Below are 13,899 nucleotides of genomic sequence, written 5' to 3'. Positions count from 1 at the left end.
AATCTTTACAGGAAAAGGGGTTACTAGCCCATTGTTCCCGGCATTTTAGTCGACTTTTACAACACGCATGGCTTACGGAGGAAAGATTCTTATTCCACTTCCCCATGGATATAAAAGGAAAAGTATTATTATTATTATTATTATTATTATTATTATTATTATTATTATTATTATTATTATTATTATTATCCTTTCTTTCTTTCAACACACCGGCTGTATCCCACCAAGGCAGGGTGGCCCAAAAAGAAAAACGATAGTTTCTCTTTTAAATTTAGTAATTTATATGGGAGAAGGGGTTACTAGCCCCTTGCTCCTGGCATTTAAGTCGCCTCTTACAACACGCATGGCTTACGGAGGAAGAATTCTGTTCCACTTCCCCATGGAGATAAGAGGAAATAAACAAGAACAAGAACTAGAAAAAAATAGAAGAATACCCAGAGGGGTGTGTATATATATGCTTGTACATGTATGTGTAGTGTGACTTAAGTGCAAGTAGAAGTAGCAAGACATACCTGAAATCTTGCATGTTTATGAGACAGACAGAAGACACCAGCAAGCTTACCATCATGTAAAACAATTACAGGTTTTCGTTGCACACTCACTTGGCAGGACGGTAATACCTCCCTGGGTGGTTACTGTCTACCAACCTACTACCTAGGTATTATTATTATTATTATTATTATTATTATTATTATTATTATTATTATTATTGTTCTTTCAACAAACCTGCCATATCTCACTGAGGTAGGGTGGCCCAAAAAGAAAAACGAAAGTTTCTCTTTTTAAATTTAGTAGTTTATACAGGAGAAGGGGTTACTATTATTATTATATAATAATAATAATAATAATAATAATAATAATAATAATAATAATAATAATAATAATAATACATAATAAAAATAATAATTAGTGTAGTAGGTTGGAATACAGCAACCACCCAGGGAGGTACTACAGTCCTGCCAAGTAACTGTAAAACTAAAGCCTGAAATTGCTTTATATGATGGTAGGATTGCTGGTGTCTTTTGTCTGTCTCATAAACATGCAAGATTACAGGCACGTCTTGCTACTTCTACTTACACTTAGGTCACACTAAACATGCATGTACATGTTTATTTATACACACTCATCTGAGTTTTCTTTGGTTTTATCTTAGTTCTTGTTCTTATTACTTTTCCTTTTATATTAATGGGAAAGTGGAATAAGAATCTTTCCTCCATGAGCCATGCGTGTCGTAAAAGTCATCTAAAATGCCGGGAACAATGGACTAGTAACCCCTTTTCCTGTAATAATTACTAAAAAGAATAAGAAGAAAATTGTCATGAATTGTGAGCAGGGTAATATTTAGTGAAGGGATTCAGGGAAACTGGTTATTTTATATAACCAGACTTGAGTCCTGGAAATGGGAAGTACAATGCCTGCACTCTAAATGAGGGGTTTGCTACATTAGCAGTTTGGAGGGATATATTGTGTATTTTTATACGGATATACTTGTAAGCTGTTGTATTCTGGGCACCTCTGCAAAAACAGTGATTATGCGTGAGTGAGGTGAAAGTGTTGAATAATGATTAAGTATTTTCTTTTTGGGGATTTTCTTTCTTTTTGGGTCACCTTGCCTCGGTGGGAGACGGCCGACTTGTTGAAAAAAAAATAATAATAATCACATAATAAAATAAATGTATAAATAAATGTATAAATTCAAGGATTATGTGGAGTAAAATAAAGATTGGATGTGAAAAGTGGGTTATAATAAGCGTGTATGCACCTGAGAAGAGAGAAGTGTAGAGGAGAGAGAGAGATTTTGGGAAATGTTGAGTGAATGCGTGGGGAGTTTTGAATCAAGTGTGAGAGTAATGGTGGTTGGGGATTTCAATGCTAAAGTGGGTAAAAATGTTATGGAGGGAGTAGTAGGTAAATTTGGGGTGCCAGGGGTAAATGTAAATGGGGAGCCTTTAATTGAGCTATGTGTAGAAAGAAATTTGGTAATAAGTAATACATATTTTATGAAAAAGAGGATAAATAAATATACAAGGTATGATGTAGCACGTAATGAAAGTAGTTTATTAGATTATGTATTGGTGGATAAAAGGTTGATGGGTAGGTTCCAGGATGTACATGTTTATAGAGGGGCAACTGATATATCGGATCATTATTTAGTTGTAGCTACAGTTAGAGTAAGAGGTAGATGGGAAAAGAGGAAGGTGGCAACAACAAGTAAGAGGGAGGTGAAAGTGTATAAACTAAGGGAGGAGGAAGTTCGGGTGAGATATAAGCGACTATTGGCAGAAAGGTGGGATAGTGCAAAGATGAGTAATGGGGGGGTTGAAGAGGGTTGGAATAGTTTTAAAAATGCAGTATTAGAATGTGGGGCAGAAGTTTGTGGTTATAGGAGGGTGGGTGCAGGAGGAAAGAGGAGTGATTGGTGGAATGATGAAGTAAAGGGTGTGATAAAAGAGAAAAAAGTAGCTTATGAGAGGTTTTTACAAAGCAGAAGTGTTATAAGAAGAGCAGAATATATGGAGAGTAAAAGAAAGGTAAAGAGAGTGCAAAAGGAGAGCAGATGATAGAGTGGGAGAGGCACTGTCAAGAAATTTTAATGAAAATAAGAAAAAATTTTGGAGTGAGTTAAACAAGTTAAGAAAGCCAAGGGAAAATATGGATTTGTCAGTTAAAAACAGAGTAGGGGAGTTAGTAGATGGGGAGATGGAGGTATTAGGTAGATGGCGAGAATATTTTGAGGAACTTTTAAATGTTAAGGAAGAAACAGAGGCAGTAATTTCATGCACTGGTCAGGGAGGTATACCATCTTTTAGGAGTGAAGAAGAGCAGAATGTAAGTGTGGGGGAGGTACGTGAGGCATTACGTAAAATGAAAGGGGGTAAAGCAGCTGGAACTGATGGGATTATGACAGAAATGTTAAAAGCAGGGGGGGATATAGTGTTGGAGTGGTTGGTACTTTTGTTCAATAAATGTATGAAAGAGGGGAAGGTACCTAGGGATTGGCGGAGAGCATGTATAGTCCCTTTATATAAAGGGAAAGGGGACAAAAGAGACTGTAAAAATTATAGAGGAATAAGCTTAATGAGTATACCAGGAAAAGTGTACGGTAGGGTTATAATTGAAAGAATTAGAGGTAAGACAGAATGTAGGATTGCGGATGAGCAAGGAGGTTTCAGAGTGGGTAGGGGATGTGTAGATCAAGTGTTTACATTGAAGCATATATGTGAACAGTATTTAGATAAAGGTAGGGAAGTTTTTATTGCATTTATGGATTTAGAAAAGGCATATGATAGAGTGGATAGAGGAGCAATGTGGCAGATGTTGCAAGTACAGTGGAGCCCCGCTTAACGATCACCTCCAAATGCGACCAATTATGTAAGTGTATTTATGTAAGTGCGTTTGTATGTGTATGTTTGGGGGTCTGAAATGGACTAATCTACTTCACAATATTCCTTATGGGAAAAAATTCGGTCAGTACTGGCACCTGAACATACTACTGGAATGAAAAAAGTTCGTTAACCGGGGGTCCACTGTATATGGAATAGGTGGTAAGTTATTAAATGCTGTAAAGAGTTTTTATGAGGATAGTGAAGCTCAGGTTAGGGTGTGTAGAAGAGAGGGAGACTATTTCCCGGTAAAAGTAGGTCTTAGACAGGGATGTGTAATGTCACCATGGTTGTTTAATATATTTATAGATGGGGTTGTAAAGGAAGTAAATGCTAGGGTGTTCGGGAGAGGGGTGGGATTAAATTTTGGGGAATCAAATTCAAAATGGGAATTGACACAGTTACTTTTTGCTGATGATACTGTGCTTATGGGAGATTCTAAAGAAAAATTGCAAAGGTTAGTGGATGAGTTTGGGAATGTGTGTAAAGGTAGAAAGCTGAAAGTGAACATAGAAAAGAGTAAGGTGATGAGGGTGTCAAATGATTTAGATAAAGAAAAATTGGATATCAAATTGGAGAGGAGGAGTATGGAAGAAGTGAATGTTTTCAGATACTTGGGAGTTGACGTGTCGGCGGATGGATTTATGAAGGATGAGGTTAATCATAGAATTGATGAGGGAAAAAAGGTGAGTGGTGCGTTGAGGTATATGTGGAGTCAAAAAACGTTATCTATGGAGGCAAAGAAGGGAATGTATGAAAGTATAGTAGTGCCAACACTTTTATATGGGTGTGAAGCTTGGGTGGTAAATGCAGCAGCGAGGAGACGTTTGGAGGCAGTGGAGATGTCCTGTTTAAGGGCAATGTGTGGTGTAAATATTATGCAGAAAATTCGGAGTTTGGAAATTAGGAGAAGGTGTGGAGTTAATAAAAGTATTAGTCAGAGGGCAGAAGAGGGGTTGTTGAGGTGGTTTGGTCATTTAGAGAGAATGGATCAAAGTAGAATGACATGGAAATCATATAAATCTATAGGGGAAGGAAGGTGGGGTAGGGGTCGTCCTCGAAAGGGTTGGAGAGAGGGGGTAAAGGAGGTTTTGTGGGCGAGGGGCTTGGACTTCCAGCAAGCGTGCGTGAGCGTGTTAGATAGGAGTGAATGGAGACGAATGGTACTTGGGACCTGACGATCTGTTGGAGTGTGAGCAGGGTAATATTTAGTGAAGGGATTCAGGGAAACCGGTTATTTTCATATAGTTGGACTTGAGTCCTGGAAATGGGAAGTACAATGCCTGCACTTTAAAGGAGGGGTTTGGGATATTGGCAGTTTGGAGGGATATGTTGTGTATCTTTATATGTGTATGCTTCTAGACTGTTGTATTCTGAGCACCTCTGCAAAAACAGTGATAATGTGCGAGTGTGGTGAAAGTGTTGAATGATGATGAAAGTATTTTCTTTTTGGGGATTTTCTTTCTTTTTTTTGGGTCACCCTGCCTCGGTGGGAGACGGCCGACTTGTTGAAAAAAAAAAAATAAAATAAAATAAAATAATAATTATAATAATAATACATAATAATAAAAATAATAATACTAATACATACATACATATGTAATACATAATAATTCAGAATGCTGCCACTAGTTGGTATAGCTAATGACAAAACATCAGGTAAGGAGTCCACATGTTTACATCGCCATGGGAGCAGTTCTCTCATGCTTGCTTGCATTTTTTTTACAGCCATTTGGCCAAATTTCTTTTTTTCTAACCATGGGTCCTAAGAAAATAAGTGCAAAAGACAGTGCTGAGAAGAAAAAAAAGATGATTTCCATGGAATTAGAGCAACTTGTACAAGTTAAGTTCAGCAATCAAACAAAACAAATTGTATCAGTAAAGTTTAGTGATTAAACAAAACAAATTGCATCAGTTAAGTTCAGTGATTAAACAAAACAAATTGTATCAGTTAAGTTCAGTGATTAAACAAAACAAATTGTATCAGTTAAGTTCAGTGATTAAACAAAACAAATTGTATCAGTTAAGTTCAGTGATTAAACAAAACAAATTGTATCAGTTAAGTTCAGTGATTAAACAAAACAAATTGTATCAGTTAAGTTCAGTGATTAAACAAAACAAATTGCATCAGTTAAGTTCAGTGATAAAGTATAGCATTAAGAGTGTAGGAAGTTAGTTAAGTGATTAAGTGATTAAAAAAGACGAAACAAAACTAACTCCTTCAATGTTGGAGGTTTATAGGGCCACTGACATAATATGCCGCACTGCCATTCTCCCACCCTCTACCTCCTCCACCCTCAACCTCCGCCACCATCTCTGCTCCAAGTGTGTAAGTACAATATACATTTTATATAAACAGTTTATTTCTTTACATTCTGTAGTGTATTATAATTTATTATGTTTTTATACAATATTTCTTATTCATAAATACGTATATTGTTTTAGTGTTTTCTCTTATAATAAAAGCATGGGAAGATACTATAGTCAGAGTGGGGGAGTAAATGGCGGAGGCTGGCGCCGCTTCCGCCGCTATCATCACTCATCATATTATGCCTATTTTATTCATTCTAGAATATATATCATTGTTTATTATGTCATATAAGATTAATTGTGATAGATAAGTAAGCCATAGAGTTGATATTAGTGTTATATTAAAATATTTTGTCCTGCCGCTGGGACGGATTAATGGCATTTCGATTAATTTAAATGAGGAAAATTTATTTGACATATGAGCAAATTGAGTTACAAGCTAGGTCACGGAGCAGATTAAACTTGTAAGTCAAGGTTCCACTGTATCTGCATAGGTGGGTCTGCTAATTAGCTGTTTTCTCTTTTGTAATTCCATTAATGTTACCATAAATTTATAAATCTGTAGTTGAGGGGAGGAGGGATAGGGGTCGTCCTAGAAAAGGATGGAGGGAGGGGTGAAAGAGGTTTTGTTTGCAAGGGGCTTGGACATACAGCAGGCATATGTGAGCATGTTAGATAGGAGTGAATGGAGACGAATGGTTTTAGCGACTTGACAAGCTGTTGGAGTGTGAGCAGGGGAATATTTTGTGAAGGGATTCAGGGAAACTGGTTAGCTGGACTTCAGTTCTGGAGAAGGGAAGTACAATGCTTACACTTTAAATGAGGGGTTTGGGAGATCTGCTGTTAGGAGTGACATCTGAACTATTATTTCTGGGCATCTCTGCAAAAATATTGATATGTGAATGATGGTGAAAGTGCTGAATGACAGTGAAAGTGTTGCTTTCTTTCTATTTTGGGTCACCCTGCTTCGGTGGGAGATGGCTGACATGTTAAAAAAAAGAACTTTAATACTAATCAATAATTTAGCAATTTCATCTAGTAGAGTTTAAAGTAATATTTCATTCTGGAGAGATTCAGTACACGAATTACACAACATTATTTTTATTCAACTTTATTTTTGATTTCCATAAAGGAAAAACATTATTAAAGGCAAGAAGCTGTTGGCAACTTGAAGAATTATGAGTATGTATTCTTAACCCTTTGACTGTTTTGGTCGTATATATACATCTTACGAGCCACCGTTTTTGACGTACTATATATATTCATAAATTCTAGTGGCTTCAAATTAAGCAGGAGAAAGCTGGTAGGCCCACATGTGAGAGAATGGGTCTGTGTTCATTGTGCACCATATAAAAAAAATCCTGCAGCACACAGTACATAATGAGAAAAAAAAACTCCAACCGTTTTTTTTTTTATAATTAAAATGCCGACTTTGTGGTCTATTTTCGTATAGTATTTAAGGTTGTATTCTCATTTTCTTGGTCTCAGTTGATAGAATGGAAAACATATTATAGAAATAGAGGTGATTTTGATTGGTTTTCCTATGAAAAGAACCTTGAAATGGAGCTCAAAGTAGGGGAAAAGCTTGATTTTTGAAGATGTTCAAAAGTAAACAAATGATGTTATTTTCCAATAAATGTCCAAGTAGCCATTCTAATATGCAGTCATGAATGGGTTGACATTATTTATACAATTACTACAGTATTGCAGTAGTCTGCATAACAGTAAATCTTCTACGTATTTTTTGTTTGAATAAAAACTCAAAATAGAAAGCAAGAGTAATATCAGAAGGGCCTGGAGACATGACTGATGAACGAAGAAAATGTTATTTTAGAGCCAGGAATGTCTGCATTGTTCATTCTGGACCCTATTTTGAAATTGTCATATTTTTTAATTTTCGTGAAATTGGCCAAATTGCAAATTTCTGACCATGTTATTGGGTAGTTGAAATCGGTATAGGCAGTTTCTTGTACACAATCGATAGGAAAAATAAAGTTCTAAAGAAATAGCTATGAGTTTGGTCGACTCGAACAATGGAATTAGCCGAAAATATAGCTCAAAGTGGGAGAAATTGCCAATTCATAAATATCGCCGAGGTCGCTAACTTCGCAAGAACGTAACTCTGTCAGTTTTCCATCAAATTTCATTCTTTTGGTGTCATTACAATCGGGGAAAGATCCTCTATCATTTCATAAGAAAAAAATTTTTTTTTTTAAATTTTGCGACACCAGGAGACACCTTAACCCTTTGACTGTCGCATCTGTATATATACGTCTTACGAGGTACCGTGTTTGACGTATATATAATCGTAAATTCTAGTGGCTTCAAATCAAGCAGGAGAAAGCTGGTAGGCCCACATGTGAGAGAATGGGTCTGTGTGGTCAGTGTGCACCATATAAAAAAATCCTGGAGCACGCAGTGCATAATGAGAAAAAAAAAACTCAGACCGTTTTTTTTAATTAAAATGCTGACTTTGTGGTCTATTTTCGTATAGTATTTATGGTTATATTCTCATTTTCTTGGTCTCATTTGATAGAATGGAAAACATATTATAGAAATAGAGGTGATTTTGATTGATTTTACTATAAAAAGAACCTGGAAATGGAGCTCAAATTAGGGGAAATGTTTGATTTTTGCCAATGTTCAAAAGTAAACAAATGATGTCATTGTCCAATAAATGTCCAACTAGCCATTCTAATATGCAGTCATGAATGGGTTGATGTTATTTATACAACTATTACAGTATTGCAGTAGTCTGCATAATAGTAAGTCTTCTATTTTTTGTTTGAATAAAAATTCAAAATAGAAAGCAAGATTAATATCAGAGGGGCCTGGAGACTGATGAACAAAGAATATGTTATTTTAGAGCCAGGAATGTCTGCATTGTTCATTCTGGACCTTATTTTGAAATTGTTATATTTTTTAATTTTCGTGAAATTGTCCAAATTGCAAATTTCTGACCACATTATTGGGTAGCTGAAATCAGTAAATGGGCAGTTTCTTGTACTCAATCGAAAGAAAAAATGGAGTTCTAAGAAATAGCTATGAGTTTGGTAGACAGGAACAACGGAATTAGCCAAAAATAGGGCTCAAAGTGGGAAAAAATCGCCAATTTGTAAATATCGCCGAGGTCGCTAACTTTGCGAGAGCATAATTCCGTCAGTTTTCCATCAAATTTCATTTTTTTGGTGTCATTACAATCGGGGAAAAGATTCTCTATCATTTCATAAGAAAAAATAATTTTTTTTTTTTAAATTTTGCGACACCAGGAGACACCTCAGGATGGGGGTTGCGACAGTCAAGGGGTTAAAATTTTCACTGACGATCACTGCAATTTGTTGAACAAACTGTTGTGTTACCTACCACTCTAATATAAATGACCTGAGATATTAGACTATGAAATGCAACTTCTATGTGCTTGCCTGGAGCTTTAATACACTGAGTGTAAATGTTTTGAAGAATTAAAATACTCTTTTCACCCACCTTTTTTAGGTTTACCATAACTTTTATTTTATCCCAGTAGCTTTTCAATATACACAAAAATTTAAAATACAGTGTACTAACTTGTAAGGAGCTTTTCCTGTAACTGCTACAGAAGTAAGAAGGGATGACTGAAACCAGCCATTGAATTGATCCACACCTTCAAGATATAAATCAGCTGAAGGGCTGTTCAGGACACTATGCCATGATGATCCTGAGTCAAACCATATATCCAAGATGTCCATACCCTGGAGGAAAGAGAGTTCTATGTTGACACTTATGCTATATCCAATTAGGGAGTTCCACTGCAAAAGAATTTGAATCCTCAAGGTGTGAAGTACAGTGCCTGCACTGAAGGAGGGGTGGGGCTATAGGTATTCACGTTATTTGAACTGTGATATGTGTGCACTTCTGACAAGACGGTAATGGTGAATGTGTTTTTTTTTTCTTTCTTAACCCGTAAACGGTCCAAACTACCCCAGTGCCCCGAATATTTTGAAAAATAATTTTTTTTTTTATTGAAAAAAAGAGCACATTTTAGGATAAAAGAAAAAAAATTTAGGGTCAGTACTTACCAGGATATGAGGCTGCAAAGTTGGCACTTGAAGATCACCTGGTGGCAACATGGAGCGCTGCCGCTTGCAGAAATGTTGCCGATATATCTTTTTTCCCATTTTTCATATTATTTTATATAATTTTTATGTTCTGATAATTACAATTTATAGTAGTTCCTGTCATTTCATAACCAATCTTTGTTCTGACACTAGTATTAGGTACTGAAATTGTACTCAAATTGTCACAAATACATTGACAGGTGGACATTTACACTTGCCTTGGTCATTTACTATTGTCTTGGAATATATACAAAGTATTTATAGGTCCCAGCAATGTTTTGGATTGTTGAAGAATATAATAATAATAATAGGAGGAGGAGGGAGGAGGAGGAGGAGGGGGGAGGAGGAGGGGGGAGGAGGAGGGGGGAGGAGGAGGGGGGAGGAGGAGGGGGGAGGAGGAGGGGGGAGGAGGAGGAGGGAGGAGGAGGAGGGATGAGGAGGGAGGAGGGAGGAGGGAGGGAGGAGGGAGGGAGGGAGGGAGGAGGGAGGAGGGAGGGAGGAGGGAGGAGGGAGGAGGGAGGGAGGAGGGAGGGAGGAGGAGGGAGGGAGGGAGGGAAGGGAGGGGAGGGGAGGGAGGGGGGAAGGAGAGGGGAGGGGAGGGAGGGGGGAAGGAGAGGGGAGGGGAGGGGAGGAGGGAGGGGAGGGGAGGGGAGGGGGGGAGGGGAGGGAGGGGAGGGAGGGGAGGGAGGGGAGGGAGGGGAGGGAGGGGAGGGAGGGGAGGGAGGGGAGGGAAGGGAGGGGAGGGGAGGGAGGGAGGGGAGGGAGGGGAGGGGAGGGAGGGGAGGGAGGGAGGGAGGGGGAGGGAGGGAGGGGAGGGAGGGAGGGGAGGGGAGGGAGGGGAGGGAGGGAGGGGAGGGAGGGAGGAGGAAGAGGAGGAGGAGGAAAATAATACGTAATAATAATAAAATAATAAGTTCCCTTGAAGCATGAAAAACAAAGTCCACCCCTGACAGTGACATGATAAGATGGGATAACATTTGATAAGAGCTGATGTTTGATGAGCATTCGCAAGGGTGCACTGATAAGACTTGATAAGAAAAGATTAGGGCCTGCTTTGTTTTCACTGGCACACAAACATGTCTGTCTATTTGTCTGTCTGTCAAGCTCACTGTCTATCTGTCTATCCGTCTAGCTCTCTGTCTCAGAGAGAGACACAAGACTGCATCGTCACGTTTACTCACATCTTCAAGCAGAGTACAGCACTTTGTCTGGATTTTTTGGGTTATCCTAGGTTATCCTGAATGTGCGTGGATGTTGTGCAAATGATAAGAAAGAGATGATTGTGGATGTTATGAATGAGAAGACGCTGGATGTCCTGGCTTTAAGTGAAACAAAGCTGAAGGGGGTGGGAGAGTTAGCATCAATATTTAGCAATCTGTTTAATACCTTCCATTACTCACAAAGTAAAAAAAGAATTAAGACCAGTGCTCTTCACACCACTCCCTCAGATGCTAATTTTCTTTTTTTTTTTTTTAACAAGTCAGCCGTCTCCCACCGAGGCAGGGTGACCCAAAAAGAAAGAAAATCCCCAAAAAGAAAATACTTTTATCATCATTCAGCACTTTCACCTCACTCACACATAATCAGTTTTTGCAGAGGTTCTCAGAATACAACAGTTTAGAAGCATATATGTATAAAGATACACAACATATCCCTCCAAACTACCAATATCCCAAACCCGTCCTTTCAAGTGCAGGCATTGTACTTCCCACTTCCAGGACTCAAGTCCAGCTATATAAAAATAACCGGTTTCCCTGAATTTTTTTTTTTAACAAATCGGCTGTCTCCCACCGAGGCAGGGTGACCCAAAAAGAAAGAAAAAATCCCCAAAAAGAAAATACTTTCATCATTATCCAACACTTTCACCTCACTCACACATAATCACTGTTTTTGCAGAGGCACTCAGAATACAACAGTTTAGAAGTTTTTTTTTTTCAACAAGTCGGCCATCTCCCACCGAGGCAGGGTGACCCAAAGAGAAAGAAAAAATCCCCAAAAAGAAAATACTTCCATCATCATCCAACACTTTCACCTCACTCATACATAATCACTGTTTTTGCAGAGGTGCCCAGAATACAACAGTTTAGAAGTATATATACATATAAAAATACACAATATATCTTTCCAAACAGCTAATATCTCAAACCCCTCCTTTAGAGTGCAGGCACTGTACTTCCCATTTCCAGGACTCAAGTCCGCTTATATAAAATAACCAGTTTCCCTGAATCCCTTCACTAAATATTACCCTGCTCACACCCCAACAGATCGTCAGGTCCCAAATATCATTTGTCTCCATTCACTCCTATATAACACGCTCACACACGCTTGCTGGAAGTCCAAACCCCTCGCCCACAACATCTCCTTTACCCCCTCCCTCCAACCTTTTCGAGGACGACCCCTACCCTGCCTTCCTTCCCCTAAAGATTTATATGCTCTCCATGTCATTCTACTTTGATCCATTCTCTCTAAATGACCAAACCACCTCAACAAACCCTTTTCAGCCCTGTGACTAATACTTTTATTAACTCCACACCTTCTCCTAATTTCCACACTCTGAATTTTCTGCATATTTACACTACACATTGCTCTTAGACAGGACATCTCCACTGCCTCCAACCGCCTCCTCAGTGCAGCATTTACAATCCAAGCTTCACACCCATATAAGAGTGTTGGTACTACTATACTTTCATACATTCCCTTCTTTGCTTCCATAGATAACATTTTTTGCCTCCACATATACCTCAACGCACCACTCGCCTTTTTTTCTTCATCAATTCTATGATTAACCTCATCCTTCATAAATCCATCCGCTGACATGTCAACTCCCAAATATCTGAAAACATTCACTTCTTCCATACTCCTCCTCCCCAATTTGATATCCATTTTTTCTTTATCTAAATCATTTGATAGTCTTATCACCTTACTCTATTCTATGTTCACTTTCAACTTTCTACCTTTACACAACAAATTGTGCCTTTCTCTAACCTGTATACTACAAGATATACTGTAGTACATAAAAGAATAGACATTGAAGAAACTGAAGTGTAGATTTTGAAAGAGATGCCCAGGAAAAGTGATACACAAGTACAGCAGTGCAAATGATTCCACTAAGAAGGTGAGTAGGAAACCAAAGTAACATGAAGGGCCAGGCAACAAGGGTGAATGGGGACATAAGAACAATTTGCTGAAGGCAGATATCTGTAAAAAAATGTATGTTTTTTTTTTTTTTATTATCACACCGGCCGATTCCCACCAAGGCAGGGTGGCCCGAAAAAGAAAAACTTTCACCATCATTCACTCCATCACTGTCTTGCCAGAAGGGTGCTTTACACTACAGTTTTTAAACTGCAACATTAACACCCCTCCTTCAGAGTGCAGGCACTGTACTTCCCATCTCCAGGACTCAAGTCCGGCCTGCCGGTTTCCCTGAATCCCTTCATAAATGTTACTTTGCTCACACTCCAACAGCACGTCAAGTATTAAAAACCATTTGTCTCCATTCACTCCTATCAAACACGCTCATGCATGCCTGCTGGAAGTCCAAGCCCCTCGCACACAAAACCTCCTTTACCCCCTCCCTCCAACCTTTCCTAGGCCGACCCCTACCCCGCCTTCCTTCCACTACAGACTGATACACTCTTGAAGTCATTCTGTTTCGCTCCATTCTCTCTACATGTCCGAACCACCTCAACAACCCTTCCTCAGCCCTCTGGACAACAGTTTTGGTAATCCCGCACCTCCTCCTAACTTCCAAACTACGAATTCTCTGCATTATATTCACACCACACATTGCCCTCAGACATGACATCTCCACTGCCTCCAGCCTTCTCCTCGCTGCAACATTCATCACCCACGCTTCACACCCATATAAGAGCGTTGGTAAAACTATACTCTCATACATTCCCCTCTTTGCCTCCAAGGACAAAGTTCTTTGTCTCCACAGACTCCTAAGTGCACCACTCACTCTTTTTCCCTCATCAATTCTATGATTCACCTCATCTTTCATAGACCCATCCGCTGACACGTCCACTCCCAAATATCTGAATACGTTCACCTCCTCCATACTCTCTCCCTCCAATCTGATATTCAATCTTTCATCACCTAATCTTTTT

General features: G+C 38.8%; 1 protein-coding gene across 2 annotated transcripts in view; it reads right to left on the bottom strand.

Moving 5' to 3' along the window:
• IleRS-m (Isoleucyl-tRNA synthetase, mitochondrial) overlaps window positions 1–13,899 on the bottom strand; it is a 106,232-nt gene that overhangs the window by 44,471 nt on the left and 47,862 nt on the right. For both annotated transcript variants that reach the window (XM_053775613.2, XM_053775614.2), the window contains exon 12: window positions 9,258–9,421. In XM_053775613.2, coding sequence (XP_053631588.1) covers window positions 9,258–9,421 — 164 coding nt within the window. The remainder of the gene's footprint in view (window positions 1–9,257; window positions 9,422–13,899) is intronic.

This window comes from Cherax quadricarinatus, chromosome 10 (genome assembly GCF_038502225.1).
Source record: "Cherax quadricarinatus isolate ZL_2023a chromosome 10, ASM3850222v1, whole genome shotgun sequence".
NCBI lineage: Eukaryota > Metazoa > Arthropoda > Malacostraca > Decapoda > Parastacidae > Cherax > Cherax quadricarinatus.
This window is presented reverse-complemented; position numbering and strand designations above follow the sequence as displayed.